The sequence below is a fragment of the Columba livia genome, chromosome 1 (assembly GCF_036013475.1).
Source record: "Columba livia isolate bColLiv1 breed racing homer chromosome 1, bColLiv1.pat.W.v2, whole genome shotgun sequence".
Classification (NCBI taxonomy): Eukaryota; Metazoa; Chordata; class Aves; order Columbiformes; family Columbidae; genus Columba; species Columba livia.
In genome coordinates this window covers 131,069,986-131,084,629 of record NC_088602.1, presented here as the reverse complement: position 1 = coordinate 131,084,629, position 14,644 = coordinate 131,069,986, and the positions used below count along the sequence as shown (strand labels likewise).

At 38.6% G+C, this 14,644-nt stretch overlaps 1 protein-coding gene across 12 annotated transcripts in view; it reads left to right on the top strand.

Annotated features, from left to right (window-relative positions):
- Nucleotides 1-14,644, top strand: part of EPS8 (EGFR pathway substrate 8, signaling adaptor) — a 145,414-nt gene that overhangs the window by 82,558 nt on the left and 48,212 nt on the right. For all 12 annotated transcript variants that reach the window (XM_065030116.1, XM_065030149.1, XM_065030124.1 and 9 more), the window contains 2 exons: nucleotides 3,045-3,135; nucleotides 4,225-4,298. In XM_065030116.1, coding sequence (XP_064886188.1) covers nucleotides 3,074-3,135; nucleotides 4,225-4,298 — 136 coding nt within the window. In that variant the 5' untranslated portion in view covers nucleotides 3,045-3,073. The remainder of the gene's footprint in view (nucleotides 1-3,044; nucleotides 3,136-4,224; nucleotides 4,299-14,644) is intronic.

Sequence of the window (14,644 nt, the reverse complement as noted above, 5' to 3'; positions counted from 1 at the left end):
TATTAATAGACTCCAGGATGACGATGGCTTTACAGTGTGCGCGGGTTGACTTTTGCTATGGGACTGCTTGTAAGAGATGAAAGGGCATTTGAAATGAGAAATACAGCAGGGAAAGCTGTATAAGTAAATAATAAGCAAAGCACTGCACATTCTGTTATCCTTTTATGTTTTTTTAGTTTCCGTCCATCATGCACTTAATAAAAAAATGAAAGTGTTTTCCTAAAATGTTGTCGTGTGGTTTTTTTGTTTTTTTTTTTTTTTTTTTTTTTTTTTTTTTTTTTTTTTTTTTTTCCAGAAACATTGAAACATTTATGTTGAAAGAAATGAAATTGCTTAGTAATTTTGGAGGATTATGAGTAACTTTTTAATGCCGTTGTAAATATTCGGACTAATTATATGTAATGACTGTAAAGGCTTGGTTTGCATTCATATTTAGGAGCTTTCTTAAAGCAAGCAATAGAAACATGTCATGTCAAAGTAGTAGTCTTGGCATTTCAAAAGCATTTGATTATTTTAACAGTGGAAAATTGCATGAGGGACAGGAAATATTGTTGGCTTTACTCAGCTACCAAACAGCAAGTGGTGTTTTGTTTGCATGTCAACTAAAACTCACTAAAACTTTTGTGCTTACTTGGCAGAACAAGCTGATTGCTTTTTCTTTGAAAGACAGACAAAATTTCTGACCTCAGATTTCCACTTTCACTTAATTGTAAAGCTTTTTATAGGTGGTGTTATGCCTTACAGTAGGCGAGTATTTAGTCAGACAAGTTTTCTTCCCCTAATGTGAAAATTTGCTGTTCATCTTCATTGCTGCTTTAAAACTCATTGTGTTATGCTATCTTCAATGACTGAAGCTCTGAGTTCTTATATATTGCATTCCTTCTACTTAAAATATTTGTTTCACCACTTTTATAAAATTAAATGGACTACAAATAACAAATCCAGTATTTGTCAGATTAAGATGTCAGAGGAGTGAAATGGCTTTGAGATTTTTCCAGATCTCACTTTAAAGCTGATAATTTTAGAATTTGTTATAAGTGGGGTTATGAAAAAAGTCACAAATGTTAAAAAGGTATGGGAAATAGAATTATTAAATAAGTGTTATCTTAATGTGTGCATGTAAAGTAGATGAAATCTGGGATGATGAAAAGCAATGGACATAATTTGTGGGTTTTTTTATCCAGTCATGCTTAGGAAGCTAATGACAGGGTGAACTGTTAAACAGGGTAGCAAAACTGAGCAGCGGATGCAGATGATAGGAAGTGTTGAAGAGCTGATAGGAAGTGTTGAAGAGCTTAATGGCAGCACAAGCTGGAGAAGAGCACTCTGAGTCGCTCTGGTCCGCAAAGTCGCTGAAACGGAAGAAGGAGCGCACAGTGACCTGGCAAGTTCTGCTGAGAACACAAGTATTTTTATCCTTTAAAGTCATGGGACAGTTTCAGGATGCTTCCCAAGGACTGTAATTGCTAATGAATTGAGCAGCACTTGGCATGGATAGTAATTTATTGGAGACACCCTCTAAAGTACTGCACTCTATAAAAAGTGGCTTAGAGCAGCCAAACAGGCTAGTGAGGTAGATACGTGGTATATTCATGGGGATGCGCAGGAGAAATGGAAGTAAAATATGGGTATGTCAGTAAAGACTCTTTGAAAGGTGCAATCAAAGATTTAAAAGAAAAAATATATATATTCTAAACCAAATTACCAAGGATGTGTTCACTAAAGGCAATACCACACTTTCACATGACTACGTTTAGCATGTAATTAATACAGCTTGGTTCTAGCTAGCTTTGCTAACCATATCTCAGGTAGGAGGTGTCAGGTGTTCCTTAGAAAGGTATAAAAAAACCCCCTCTGTTCTCAGTACAGAAGACCAAAACCAGCTTGTACATTTCTTAAAATGACAGAAGACTCGAGAGCTGAGAATAAATTTAATTGTGATATTATTTTTTGCGTGAAAAGGGAAGTATCAAAACATATATGGATACAAAATACAGCATGTACTGTAGGTCAATCAGCTGCTGCTTTTTGGTAAAACAAGGAGAGAACGGTTAAACTCAGGCACTGAGTTGACTTAGCAATTCAGAAGATAATCTGGTTGTAAGGTGGCTTTCGTACAACAAAGCAGGTTGTGCTTACTTTGTAGCTGGAGCTTTTGTAAGGTAGAAATTTTATTTGATGTACTTCTTGCAGAGTGGAAGTATTTCTATTTAATGACTGTGATGTAGAGAAATATCCACATATGTATTATTCAAATATGTATAAATGAAATAATATTTGCCCATGGTAAATTTGAATAGAGATTTATTAATTGTTTACAGGCTTATGAGTCACTTTCCAGAGTCAATTTTCACTTCAATGAGCACATTATTAAAGGGAGAAGGCATTCTTTTAACTATTTCATCATAGCTTTTTCAGTATTGCTGTTACAGGAGAGGTTTCACTTAGGATGCCAAACTTTCAGGAAGTTAAATTCTTCTTTAAAAAAAAAAAACAAAAACCAAACAACCCAAGAAATCTTAGTCCCAAAATAGCTAACCAAGTTTCCTTTTGTGCTAACAGTTATTGTTTATTTTGATAATGCATCTTTCTAACAATTCAGCTGATAAGCTTCATGGAATATGTAGCAAAAGTTCATTTCAAAAGTTACATTTGAAAAAAAATGAACTGGGGGTTAAAATCAAGCATGCTTGACTATTAAAGTTGACGGTTGGAAGATCTCATTCGCTTCTGCAGTAGATGATCTTTGTTTCATCAGCCTTTTATTTCTAAATCTGTTCTTAAAAAACCATTGTATCAATAATAATGGTTGTATTCACTAAATTATAGATTGTCTGAAGCAATAACTATTAAATTGCAATTGGGAGAAGTTCTATCAAGGGTCTTTAAAGCATCACCACAATGCAAATAATAACAATTGAGCTTGTTGATGCAATTCCTTTCCCATTTCAGCCATAATTTTCTTATTAGGTTTGAATTACATCTGTATAAAACCTTAATCTTTTAAGAGTCTTTAATTCATACGCTGTTGTTTCTTTTCCCAGATCGTATACCTCAGTAAGTGACGATAAGAATGAACGGACATATATCAAATACCCCTCCCGGTGGATATGGAAGTTATTTTCCTCAAATGAAGTAAGGTTTTGCCTTTGATTTTCCTTTTATGGACAAAAAATAGTGTTGTATTTTCTTCTTTACGCTTCCATTTCAGGTAGAGCTATAATTATTAGATCCCAATGGAATAATACAAAGGCAGTTTCTGTAAAAGCATGTACAGTTTCCAAACCATGTAACCAAACTGAGAGATATCATATGACTCATTTTTTTATTAATGTAAGGGTAAAGCTGTGTTGCTGAGTAGAATAATCTGGAACAGAAGAATAAATTGTTGTAGCCATAGCATACATATTACCTTACTTGGAGAGGTCTTCGTATGCCTGAGATGCTAAGGTTAGCTCTGAGTGATTGCATTTTTACGCATAAAAGATGAGACTGCCCTTCACATCTGTGAGAAAATATCATTTCTCAGTAAAAAAAACCGAGCAACTGTTACCTGAAAGCGTTACTCTGCCTGAGATAAGAGGATGCTCCCTGTATCAGAAGCATGGTGCTAGGCTCATTCACAGCACTAATAAGAATTGACCTAATCTGATGCCAAAGAACAAGCATTCCTGTATGGAGCAGGGCATCTGTACTGTCATCTGCTCCTCATATTCTTGTCCCTTTAAAGAGAGATTGTATGATTCATTCTTGTTACATTTGAAGGAAGCTGGATTGCCTTTTCGTTTGCTGTAGGCAATGATAGTCCTTTTTAAGTCTTTTATTTAAAATAGCTAAAATAATTAAAAACAATTAACACTTGTGAATGTAGGAAAAAAAAGAAAAAACAAACCAAATCCTACCAAGTCTTTGGTGTAGTCGTTGTTGGGTTTATTATTAAGTGATTTTGATTATTTACCTAATGGTAGTATCTATGTGTATACAACATTCCCATTGTGTGTGATGTTGTAATAACGCAACAAAAAAGAGCTCAGAAGGGCTTCTAGCCTAAGTGAAACATGGTTCATTGTGTTCGTGGTGCAGAACAAGTATCTAGTATCACTACCTGTGTTAGGAATGGTATAGGTATGTGAAGTCCTACATAAAGAGAGGTCTTTTTTCAGTGCCTGTTTCTGTGTGGCAAATGCATCTATACAGAAGTTAACCAGCAATATTTTCTTCCAGTGGCTATGGTTCCCCAACGTTTACTCAGGCAGAGAGGGAGCAGAATTCAAGAACAAGTGCAAAAGCTCTTTATGGTAAGGTGGCATAAGGTCTTTAAACATTTCTGTCTAAATTGTTGTTTAAATATTAGTTGCGTTGTCATGGTGGAAACATTCTATGCATATAAACCTGAAACTGTATGTGCATACACGTGGGTGTGTCTGTCAACATAGTTGAAGAAACAGAGTGATTTTATTCTGGCTAAAACTAACTAGCCTAGCTAGAAAATGGCTTTTTACAGTTTACTAAGCAGATAACCCCAACCTGCTAATTTTTAAGGCAGCAATGTATAAAGCTTTTATTGCAAAACTATGAGTGATCCTATAGCTAAGGCTTGTACCAGCTAGAAGGCATTCAGGGGTCTAGCTGTGCTGTAGGTTTCATTCATGACTGTGTTGCCCCCTGCCTCCTCAACTTTATCCCTTGCTAGCAGAAAATGAATTTACAGTATTCTTAACACATGGATTTCAGGGAGGTTAGATTTGATGTAGCAAGTTTGGAGCCCTATTTGTCCTGCTGTTTTCAACAGGCTTTGTAACTGTCAAATGTGATGTTAGTTATAAATGCGTAAACACTGTTGTGCATAGCAACTACAGATGCTCTTTGGCTCAGCAATATATGCTAATCCCTAGCCTGTGGCCAAATAGCTGTGGAGACAGAATGTAGTCATGTTCCTTGCCAGCCAATTTGCACCGTTTCCTGGTTGTCCACCTTCACTGTGAATACATCCTGCTGATAACTGTGCTGGTAATGGAAATACAAGCAGCAATGAGGCTGTGAGATGCTCTGCTGTGCAAATCTGCGCCTATTGTTAAATACTCTTTTGAAAGTTGGTACAACACAGGAGATGGGGAGAATGAAAGTGGCTAGCAGTGAGGTGAAAAAGCTGATGTGGTTTGGTGGCTGAAGACATTGTGCTAGAGTAGTGTGAAGGTCTACTTCTAGAAAAACAAATGAAGACCAAAGTAGAAACCGTTTGAAACAGTGGCAATTTAGAAATCATGTTTCATGTCAATCATTCTAAATTTAAATTTATCTTTTGTAGTGGTATGCCACATAAATCAGTCACTTGATATAATATTAAAGGCAGGAAATGCAACTGAGCAAATCTCTGAAGTGAGAGTTTTTAAGAGTGGTTTCTGCATCCTGTATGGGGTCATTTGACAAACTGATTGCACATGTTGACAGAAGAAGGAGGTGGTAACACAAACCAATAAGAGACATTGCTAAAAACTCTAGGATTATTTCTTTATGAGCCATTATGAGAGTGCTGCACTTTTATCTTTCATTTTGTATACCATCCTAATAATTTTTCAAGAGTACATGTTTTGAACAGTGTGGCAGTATCAGTGTCTTCACTGTGTCATTTAATCTTTGTGGGCTTTTAAAATAATACCTCTCTGAGCTTTTTCATATCAAATGTGTAATGGAATAGTGTCATGGTTTAATCCAAGCTAGCAATCATAACCACAATAGCTGCTTGTTCACACCCCCTCACCCCCAAATAGGGGAGAGAATAGAAAGGGAAGGGAGAAACTCGTGGGTTAGGTAAACACAGTTTAATAAAATAACAAAATAATACTAATATATAAAATGAAAAATAGAATATAAAATAAAAGATACTCAATGCAATTCCTCACAAACTCTGTCTGCACTGAGCAGCCAGTCCCAGGAAAAGAGAGAGAACACCCTGGTCCAGAACAGTTGGTTGTAGGGTAAGACAGAAAAAGGCAGAAGGGCCCAGAGGCCACTGCACGGTGGCAGAAAACCAAACTAAAAGAACTCCTGAATGGTCCTCAACTGAAATGGTGCAAACCCAGCATGGGTTTCCGTCTCTCTAGCTGGAAAATGCAACTCTCTTTAAATAGGAACCATGACACTAATAGGTTGAAATATCCTTATTGATCAGTCTGGATGTCAGTCAAGCTCTGTCCCATCCATGTCCCCCTTCCCAGCTGCCCCACACCTGTGGGTAGAGCTCAGAAAGACTTTGGGTCTCAGACAACAGCTAACAGTAAGCTCTTACATTCTCTTTGTTCCAACTCAAAGAAACTGGAAAGTTACTTGAAGACAAACATTAACTCTGTCCTGGAGTGCTATCTTCTTGTTCTCAAACTAAATCTAAACAATGGCCGTGCTAGCTAGGAGAAAAAAAAGTTTCTAAACTGCAGGAAGAAAATAAACTCACTTTCAGTCGAACCAGCACAGGTTAGTCATTTGTCAGTAGAAGATGGGGACAAGTGAGTAAATTTGAGTTATATGATGGTATATAATGCCTTTTACTACTAAAATACTCAATTGCCTTCAGGTACTAATTGAAAATACTTATCCTATAAACTGCTGTGTGGTGACACCTGTAAAATGAATTGTTGCTCTTGGTTCACTTCCAGTGCTGGTAGATATATCACAAAACTGTAGTTGCAGTTGCCAGGAACTGAATGAAGTGGAAGACTCAATTACCTTGGAGCTCCGTGTAAAGATATATTGGCACAGCTTTTACAGAGGACTTTTCACATTTTACTGCTTCTGCTTTGTTTTGTATGCATAAAGAACTAGGCTGTCAGTACTAACAAATGTATGAACTGGAGAAAATTAGGAAAACACCTAAAACCTTTCTTAAATTCAGAGCAATTATATATATTTAAATTTTAGCAACCTGGTTACCATTCTGCTGCATCCCATGTGTGTTGTGTCTTCCTTTGTGATGTTGGGGATTTTTGAGCATGCTGTCTCAAGTGACATGGGAAGGAGTTGAGTGATACTGGAATTGTTAATATGGGTTAAAAATGCTTATTATAAAATACTTTATTTATAATTGGTGGCTTATAATTAATAGCTAACTTAGGCATTTTATTTGAGAATAATGATACTGAAGGCTATAAAGCAGATTGGAGGCGTGTTAGCTTTCTTTTTATATTTTATATTATGTGCATATATATTAAATGTACATATTTTATTTATGTAAATACATAAAACTAATGTATTTAATGGATTTGCATATAGGATATTGGAAAATATTATTTTAGTATAAAAGTAAAATGTACTATCTTTTTTGTTTTGATAAAATGTGATGATTCAATGTCAGCAGCAAACATCGTTCACAAACTTCCTTTTCTTTGAAGACTTTGAATGTCATTTGGACTAAAGCACTTATCCATGGGTATCACAGAATCACAGAATGTTAGGGATTGGAAGGGATTTCGAAAGATCATCTAGCCCAATCTCCCTGCCAGAGCAGGAACACCTAGATGAGGTTACACAGCAAGGCGTCCAGGCAGGTCTTGAATGCCTCCAGAGTAGGAGACTCCACAACCTCCCTGGGCAGCCTGTTCCAGTGCTCTGGCACCCTCACTGAGAAGAAGTTTCTTCTCAAATTTAAGTGGTACCTTTTGTGTTCCAGTTTGTACCCATTACTCCATGTCTTATCATTGGTTGTCACCGAGAAGAGCCTCGCTCCACCCTCATAACACTCACCCTTTATATATCTGTAAACATTAATGAGGTCACCCCTCAGTCTCCTCTTCTCCAGGCTCAAGAGACCCAGCTCCCTCAGCGTTTCCTCATAAGGGAGATGCTCCACTCCCTTAATCATCTTCATTGCCCTGCGCTGGACTCTCTCCAGCAGTTCCCTGTCCTTCTGGAACTGAAGGGCCAAGAACTGGACACAATACTCCAGCTGTCGTCTCACCAGGGCAGAGTAGAGGGGCAGGAGAACCTCTCTCGATCTACTAACCACCCCCCTTGTAATACACCCCAGGATGCCATTGGCCTTCCTGGCCACAAGGGCACAGTGCTGGCTCATGGTCATCCTGCTGTCCGCCAGGACCCCCAGTTCCCTTTCCCCTACACTGCTCTCTAATGGGTCATTCCCCAACTTATACTGGTACCTGAGGTTGTTCCTGCCCAGATGCAAGACTCTACACTTTCCCTTGTTATATTTCATTAAATTTTTCCCTGCCCAACTCTCCAGCCTGTCCAGGTCTCGCTGGATGGCAGCACAGCCTTCTGGGGTGTCAGCCACTCTTCCCAGTTTGGTGTCATCAGCAAACTTGCTGATAGTATACTCTATTCCCTCATCCAAATAATTGATTAATATATTAAATAATATAGGCCCCAGTACTGACCCCTGTGGCACTCCACTAGATACAGGCCTCCAACTAGACTTCCCCCCATTGACCACGACTCTCTGGCTTCTTCCCTTCAGACAGTTCACAGTCCAGTGCCTTGTTACTCTACCCTGCTCTCAAAATTTATAATTCACATTCATTTTCAATAGCAAAAAATTAAAGAAATGTGCATTCATGTGTCTGAAAGAACATTAAACTTCCATTATCCATGATTTCTGGGAGACATGGCAGTCTACAAAACAAAGGTACTATAATGTGATGCGATACTTCATTTCACATACTGAGAACGAATAGCTCCATAGGAAAGCACTTCTACATCTCTTTAACTATGTCTTCTTGCAATGAATTTTGATTAATATTTCTGTGGTGACTACAACAATCAAGTCAGAAAAGAAGGTTGTTAGGAAAAGTGTGTAATGTATGTTTAAATATGTCAATGCAGTGGCACTGCAATACATGTGAAGAATCAGGCTGAAAAATGTAAATTGGCATGAAATACTATTTAGAGTGTGCAGCAGTCAATTACATTTGCTTCAATATAACTTCTATTTGGCCCATATTTATTTGGCAATCTGTGTGAGTAACTTGCTTGTCACACAGAAGTGGTGTCTGGGTTAGAGTCATGAACCTCCACTGCCAGACCCATTGGGGTGGCTGCTGTGGTAGGTAGTATAACGGGAGCTGGCGGCTTCTGCCACCCGCAGCCCTGCAGTGCAGCCACTCACTTACCTCCCTTTGCTGCTTCATTGCTGGCAGTGGTTTATGCCTTTTGTTTTACTTTAGCAAGTCAACAAAGGCAGACTTAAAGACTAGACAAAGCCTTACACTACGCATAAGACATATAAAGAAAGCAGTGCCGTCCGTGGCCTCTAATTGGCTTAATTTATCAGCCAAACAGCAAGCAACATTGTGGGCAACATTTTGCTGTTGGCTTTGGTTTTAGCTTTTAGCTTTTTAATATATACTGGCATGAAACACATCAGAAGACCTTACGGGCTGCCAGACTGGGAATTACTGATCTAATGGTTATAGCAGAGATTTCAGAAACAGGACATCTGGTGCTTCTTCCTACTATTTTCACTGGCTTTCTGTATGACCTTAAGTAGATCATATCCCTCTTCTCTATCTTAATTAACTCACCATCTATATTATAAAGATATTAATTCCTACCCATCTTGGCCTACGTATCAATTATTATTATGCTGAGTTTTCATATTAATGTGCATTTTTATAAGTAGGAGATATTTCATAAATAAAATTATTTGAATGCCTTTCTTTTGTTTTGTGCTATATCTCTTCAAATCTGAACATGGTTGATTGTCTCCTATATCTTAAATGATTCTTCTGTCTGACTTAATCAAAGAGTTGTTTCAATGAGGATTAGAACTCCTTAATTTGTCTCTAATATGACCATTTTTAAGATTGGAAAAGCTGTTAGTCCCTCTTCCATGCAATCAGACAACCTTTACTGGGAATCAGGAAAGAGTTATTAATTTCTTTTGCTCTTAGTTTCAGAGTTCGTTGCAAACCTCGAAATTTCTTGAGGTTCAGTCTGAATAGTTATATAAAAGCTCAGGTGCTAACCTTAAGCAAATCCAAGTATCTTGAGGCTGGAAATCTCTACAAGAACATATTTCCCCTTGTCTTGGCTAATACAATGAGTTCAGAGAGGCTACACCCTGGGGAGTTTTGGCCCACCATGTCGTGTGCATGCTTTAAGTGCTTACACTCGGCCACGAGGGTGTTCTTAATTGCAACAAGTGAAGATGATACTTAGGCTCCTAAGGGACCACTTGATCTTGAACTCAATTCCTTTCAAGCACATTAAAGACTAAAAATTAATAATTAATATCAATATTAATGTGTAGATATGTATGTGCATACATATCCACATGTATGTCATGAAATTAAATTTATCTGTTGAATGCTGTTGCTAAAGTCATTCATGATTGTTCAGTCCTTCGGTCACCCGGCAGAAGGTTGACTACAGTGCCAGTGGGAAAGGAGGCTAGAGGTTGTTTTAGTGTTACAGACAGGTCAGTTAAAAACTAGACTGGAGCCATTGTTATCTCTGATGTGGTTATCTGATAGCAAAAACTTCCTTGCAACTGCATTTTTTCCTGTGTCAAATAATCTCCCCCCCCCTTTTTTTTTTTCCCCCACTCATTTCCTTCCTGAAATGAACTGTTTTCTATTTGCACGATAAATCTCTCACTGAACTGGGAGAGAAGATGCTCTCTACACATTCTTATGGGTTTTATTTCATGATTTAATTTCTGATTTTTCCATCTGAAATGGGTTTTGGCTCATACTGTCATCTGTTGTTCTAGCATTAGCTTTTCCATCTGTCTCCTGCAGCTCTGCTTGGCGGGGAGACGTGCAGCGTCAGTCGACATCAACAGGCAGCGCTGTGCTGGGGATTTGCCAGCGAGTGACACAGTGTGGAGCAGCCTCATTCTCCAGGAGCAGTGAGCTAGTGGTTTGCTGCAAATTGTTAGATTGTTATATGGTACAGAATTGAAAGATGTTAATAAAATTGGCTTCACACTGCATCAGAGAAGACTAGGTGTTGTATTCATTGTGTTTATAATCTTGTGGCTGTGATTAGGTGCTAACAGTGAAATTACATGTGTATTTTTTGCATTGCTCAAATCCCTCATTCATAGCAAGAACTACAGTGTAGTACATTTAAGGAAAACACAAGCAGGTCACAAACTAGGTAAACAAGTCCATTAAAAGAAGTCATCTGTGTAACATGCTTGAGTTAGCTGATACTTGAATGAATTAATCTGACACTTGACTTCTCAATAATAGACTTTATCTGGTAGCTAGTTCCATGTAGCCATCAGGGAAAAACTTACGGCACAAATCTCTGAAAGTGATAGTGTTTGCTCCTCTCTTAATGAGATTCATTTTGAACTCAAGTTTTGACTTTTCTACCCAGATGTGTAGGTCACATCTCCTGCACTTTGCTCTCAGTCTCAAGGGGAGGTTTTCCAGCTGCTGCAATACATTCTTAGAGGGGTGTCAGCAATAAGTCCAATGCAAACCAGAAATATAGAGTAGTAAACTAAGTGTTGGGCTTTTCTGCTTGATGTTGTATGGCAATAATACTGTCCGTTCAGGATTCTTAGGACAGCTTGTGAGGGAGAATCTTAATTCATCTCCATATGGATTGCCATCAGAACTCAGAGCTTTTGTCTGTTTGTACACACAAACTCCAGTTTGGCTATGGAACGGGAAGGTAGGATCCACCATTGTCCTTCATTGCGCTATCATAACCGTAGTACTGATAACATTACATCTGGCCTATGCAATTATTTGTAAGATAGCAGTAGAAGTCTAGGTGTTTGTATTCTTCATTTCTCTTTTAGACTTTTAGGAACTAAAAATTTGTTATCTCTAAAGGTATCATAGAATGCTAGGGATTGGAAGGGACCTCAAAAGATCATCTAGTCCATCATAACCGTAATGAGCACCACCTGTGCTTCAGGTCATCTCTTAACACGCAGACTGAGATCTTTTGCATTTGGTAAGAACTTTCCCTACCTAGATAAAGACTTAGATTTCTCCTGCTGTGATACATTTCTCTCTGTGGTTTTCTGGACAATGGCACAGAGCCAATGGCACAGTAGAGTTTATTGAGCAGCTGTCTAGTTTGCCATACAGCTGCACCCTCCTCCACTTGGAAAATGGGTGCTAGAGGGCTCTAAATTTAGCTAAACCAGGTGCTGTTCATGGCTCTGCCTCAAGGGACCTTGGGCCACATGGGTGTTCTTGTCTGAAACTTTGGAATAGTTACCTTTCCTAAATATGAAATGGTCCTTCACAGAAATAGCTGGGGAGAACACAAGAGTTCTTAGCATAGGGATGGCAATCTCAACTCCTGTTTATCTGTGTTGTGTACTGTCTAGTGCATTCTTTGCTTGGTGAAAAGTCTTTATCTGGGTGGATGTTTGTACTCCTTTGAAAGGTTTAGTAGCTAGTAGATCTCAGGGTCACAACCTGTGAGTGAAATGCTGTGCTGCTTTTAAGCTTATTGCCCTTGCCTTGTGAGATATATTATTTTGCTCAAATTCCTCTGGGTTGTGTTTGCTATAGATTGTGATTAAGAATTTAACTCATGTCTTCTGCTGTGATCCATTTTTGTAAATTATTTTTTTCCTTTATCAGAGAGAAAATGGTTTAGGTCAATTGTGTGCAGCATATCGGCAGAGTTTTAATTGTCTGCAATATTAGGGCTGCACTGTATCTTACGTGTTGGATGTAAAAGCTGCAGTAAGTAAACAGAAAAAAATGATAGTCTTATTCATCCTTTTGATAGCTTTATGAATCCTATCTGGAAGTCTCTGTTGCAGAAATTCACTTTAGCTTCAATAAGTCTCTTCATGCATGAAGGGACCTGTGAGATCCTGAGATTGATTGAGTGGATTAGGAGTGAAATGAAGCATACAAAACGTTATTTTTTTTTTTCTGTGTCGAGAGTTGACCCCAGCCAGCAACTAAGGATCTGTCTCATTCCCCCTGCCTCCTCCCTGCAGCAGGATAGGGGAGAGAACTGGAAGAGCAAAAGCAAGAAAAAAACCCAATGGGTCAAGATAAAGTCAGCTTAGTAAATGAAGGAGAGAGAAGGGTGGAAAAAAAACTGAAAAAAACTCCTGAGTAACACAAAGGCAGTCACTCACCACCACCCACAGACTAATGCCCAGACAGTCTCTGAGCAAGGGCCACTTTAGAAAGCCTACCCACCAGTTTTATTGCTGGGCATAACATTATGCAGTATATCATATCCCTTTGGTCATTGTGGATTGGCTCTCCCACCTGTGTCTCCTCCCAATGTCTTGTGTACCCCCAGCCTGCTCACTAAGAAATAGGGAAGGTCTTGATGCTATTCAGCAATAGCTAAAACATACCTATGTTATCAACATTTTTTTTGGTCACAAATCCAAAACACAGCACCATACAGGCTGCTGTGAAGAAAATTAACTCCGTCCCAGGCAGACCCAGTATGTTCAGCAAGTCAGCAAATTCTGTTACTTGTTTTCAATAGTAGTGTGTGAATTATTGCATTTGAAGATCATGTAGTAAGTCAAGAGGCATTTTTAAGGTTTCTGTAAAAGCAGTCAGTTTGATATTGAATAATAATCAGCCACTTCGACACATGGGAGAGTTGAGGAGATGGAAGCTACATTTCCAGAAGAATGGCAATGGGCAACTGTGTTGGAAAAGAAGGAATGTAAGAAGCTGTTTATGACTGAGAGACTGTGAGAATCGTGTGCTGAGATATATCTGGCTTGGAAGTGGAAACGTGGAAGTGTAGGAAGAAGCAGCAAACTTGTATGTCGTCTGGGTAGAGAAGGATGCAGAACAGGTTTGCAGTCTTATATCAATGTTATGGAAGTTCATGGCAGCGGAGTAGATCAGCAGGGGATGCAAAAGAGCTTGCGTCCTCCTTCCTGAGGGTAAGATGGGAACTTGTGGAGGTTTGTAGGTAGAATCTGGGACATGAGCGAGGCACTAGAAGAATGCAGAGGCTGAGATTTAGTTTTGAACTACTGGCAAAGACCATGGGAAAGGGGATGTGTTCTAGATGTTAGTCTATTTTTGCTTTTTTTTTTTTTTTTCCTTTATCCTTTTTTTTTTTTTCTTTTTCCCTTTATGTTATGTTCATATTACCATGGTGGGGATTTTATCCTTCCTTCCATGCAATTTATGCCAGGCAGCCAAGAAATCCCTTACTCAGGGAGCGTGAGTTGTTATAGCAGCTGGGATGATGCTGTGTGGGAAAGGGGACCCACTTTCTTAACTACTGAATTGTGAGAGGGTTGAAAAACAAAAGTTGAGGAAAGACCCTTCCAGAAGCAATGGAATAATTTTGCCTGATGGTATGGTACTTATTAGAAGATGAATTTTGAAGGGTGAATAATTTCAGAATGTAGCAGTTACCTATAGTATCTACCTCCAGCTCCTCTGTAGCAGTGTTGACAACATTCACAGCTGCTGTAGGCTACTTCTTAGCTCATCCAAAACCACATTAAAAGTTGCAACACTGAGCAGTAATTAAGAGCCTATGAGGTACCCTCTTTTTTGTTTGTTTGTTTGGTCTGTAACTGCAACAAGACCTGGAAGTCCCCCCGGTTTTAATTTGTATTCATTATTGTAGAGTTTAGATTGCAACACTTTCTTGTACTCCTGGAAAAGGGAGTCTCCAAGTCTGCACAAGTGACATGCGTTACATGGTGGATTTGGTAGAG